At 34.3% G+C, this 3,173-nt stretch overlaps 1 protein-coding gene across 1 annotated transcript in view; it reads right to left on the reverse strand.

The window, feature by feature from the left end:
* Positions 1 to 2,962: 2,962 nt before the first annotated feature.
* The window catches only part of LOC107693570 (Fc receptor-like protein 2), a 24,913-nt gene continuing 24,702 nt past the window's right edge, over positions 2,963 to 3,173 (reverse strand). Inside the window, 1 exon segment of the mRNA XM_016493015.1 lies at positions 2,963 to 3,036. Coding sequence (XP_016348501.1) covers positions 2,963 to 3,036 — 74 coding nt within the window.

Genomic DNA, 3,173 nt, shown 5'->3' on the forward strand with positions numbered 1-3,173 from the left:
GTTTATTTGCACAGTCCCTATAACTGCGCTTTGCATCCACTTTCTGCTGATTGCTGATCGAGATTGACATGCTAAATGGCCGACTGACCCGGTACAATCTCATTCATCTAGTTCACGAACGAGATATGTATGGGCTTAGATCTCTGCCACAATTCTGCGCGCGAAATATCATATTTTGAGAGCACAAAAGTGCATTTTGCATGCCCGCGATCTGAGTTTTGAGGAGAAAATGTTTCGCAAAGAAAAAAGTATATAAATATATATTATAATAATAGTATATATTAAAAGTAATAAAATATTTACAAAAATGTGAGGGGTGTACTCACTTCTGTGAGATACTGTATATATATATATACATATATAAAATGATTAAATACAAGATTAATAGTAGTTATTAAGATTGATGTTGTTTGGAATTGGTAAAATGAGCTTGGAAAAAAAATATGATCAGAATATCAACTTGCATAATTATGCATGCACTGTATTTTTCCTCTTCTGCTGTCGAGGTAATGCAAGGAATGTTGTGATTGGTTGTCAAGGCAACCAATCAGAATTTAGCAGCCTCGTCTCTGATTGGCTGGAATTATGACATATTGTAACGCTGGGTTGTGTTGAGCAAGTGAGCTGTTGGCATTTAGAGAGCACTGAGGGCAGGCATCAGGTGAGCAAGCTAGTGAAACATTGCACGCGCAAACGAGAAGGTCTGCACACATCCAAAAACTTATTTTAAATGCAAAATTGATTTTCGTGCGCTCAAAATACTTTCTTCTTTGCGAGACAAACATTTTCTCCACAAAACTCAGTTCGCGCGCGTGCAAAACGCACTTTTGCGCGATTAAAATATGATCTTTCTCGTGCAGAATTGTGGCAGAGATGTAATCCCATACTGAGTGGCAATAAACAGCTTGAAAGATCAAAGACGATTTTTAATATAACTCCGACTGGATTCGCCTGAAAGAAGAAAGTCATATACACCTAGGATGACTTGAGGGTGACTAATTTATGGGCTAATTTTAATTTTTGGGTGAACTAACCCTTTAAAGCAGAATGACATCTCAGCGCAAACTTTTATTAGTGGTGTTTGCTAAGCATCAATATTACTATTGCTCGTACTTTGGGTTAAAGGTTTTTCATACGTCTCCAACCTTATTAGTTTTACTCAATTACTTAGACACTAAGATCCATTAGATCAGGCAAATATTACTAAAAATGCTAAATTAGCATTTTCTAAAAGATTTCTCCAAACTATTAACACTATTCCTGTTTCACAACTCTAAACACATATTTAGCATTCAACACCATGCGTTCATGTTCAGTAGTGTTCTAGAACCACCACAACTGTTAGTTCTCACCTTGTGAACACAATAGTATACAGCATTTTTTCATGCAAGTCATAACAACAAGATGTATAAAAATTAGTGCATGTGAATTGGCTGTAGATACAATAAATGCATGTTCAGGAATTGTTTAAAATGTGATAATATTTGAGCATACCAAGCATAATAATTTAGATTACTGTAGCATTATGCTGCAATCTCCTAAATAGACATTTAGAGAAAATAAATCCTGATTCATTATAGTGAGAAGTAATTGTTCTTCTGCTCTTACTGTGACACTGCAAGTTTTAACAAAACATCAGGTCCAGATTTGTTTAAAAAAGCCACTTTTTCTTTATTAAAAAAGAAAACTTAAATAGTTAAAAACATGAAATATTGCAGCAATACAAGAGACAATAAAATAAGGATATAAGATAATAAAATAAGAATACACATGCTTACAAATGGCATGATATGTTAATGTGGTTATAATGTGTTATAATATTAAAGTAGAACAAAAAATAAATATTAAACTTTTATTTAAATGATAAATCAATAGTGAAAATGTCAAAACATAAATATTAAAAGATAAAAATAAAACGCCCATTGGGATGATATGAACTAAACTTATGTGGATGTACTTGTGATGCAAAGCGCAGTGAAGTTCAGGAATGTGCAGAGGGGTTTTGTCCATATTACCAATATTTTATTAGTCAAAAATAATAAAATAAAATAAAATAAACAAATTGGTTAAACCAGGTGTAAATCTGTTAATCCTTGATCAAACTCGCCAGACAGTAACTTTCTAATAATCCTGAAGACCTTGATTAGCTTGTTCAGGTGTGTTTGATTAGGGCTGGAGATAAACTCTTCAGGAAAGTGGACCTCGAGGGCCAGAGTTGAGAACCCCTGGGTTAAACAGTTTAACATCCATGTTTCTGGTTAAAGGCAGTATTACATAAATAATGGACCCTTATTCTTATCTATTCCAAAGTGTAACCTACTTTTTACAGTCAGTTCATCATGGATAAAATCAAATGAGAAAGAAATCAATGGAAGTCAAGTGGGCTGGTAATTCTGGTTCATGTTGACTTCAACAACCATGAGATGCCTAAAGGTTAGTCATCGTGAATCTGGAGTGACTCCTGTATTTCATACACACACATAGAGAGATCAGAAAGGGAGTTCATTTCTGCATTTAAATGCAGTCACTCTCAAAACTGAAGATGACGTTTTCTCACCATCACAACAGTTTAAATGAAAGCTTCTTTCTCTTCGACATGTAACTGTTAAATACAGACCAAAAAACAATCCTTTCAGCATTTACTTATTGGCATGCATGTTTTTTCTCTCTTAATTTATTGCTTTTATGGACTACCATCATATATGAACTAGATTAACTGAAATAAATTTGACAACAAAAAATGTATGTGTCAGTGAGGAATTTGTGTATTTTTAGGGAAAAAGATACACAGAAAGAGAAGGAGTCAATTCAGTATTAATAACACATTGTTTCTGAACAAACCCTCAGTAAGTAAGCCAAAGATGATAGCCACATAATATATGATATGGTAATATTGACTTATTTGCTGGTTTAAATATGATGATTATTGAAATTAAAAATTATTATTATAACATCTAATAAATCAGTCAGGCGTTTCCCCTCTCATCCTGCAGCATTTGAAAATCAGCATGACAGTCACTAGCAGATATGGACAAACTGTCAGTACAGAACGTCTCGGTTACGTATGTAACCCTCGTTCCCTGAAGGAGGGAACGGAGATGTCACGTCGGATGAACGACGAATTGGGATCTCGCTTAGAGGGACCAATCTACTTCGAGTGTAAACTAAACGAG

The sequence above is a fragment of the Sinocyclocheilus anshuiensis genome, unplaced genomic scaffold, assembly GCF_001515605.1.
Source record: "Sinocyclocheilus anshuiensis isolate Anshui unplaced genomic scaffold, SAMN03320099.WGS_v1.1 scaffold1682, whole genome shotgun sequence".
Classification (NCBI taxonomy): domain Eukaryota; kingdom Metazoa; phylum Chordata; class Actinopteri; order Cypriniformes; family Cyprinidae; genus Sinocyclocheilus; species Sinocyclocheilus anshuiensis.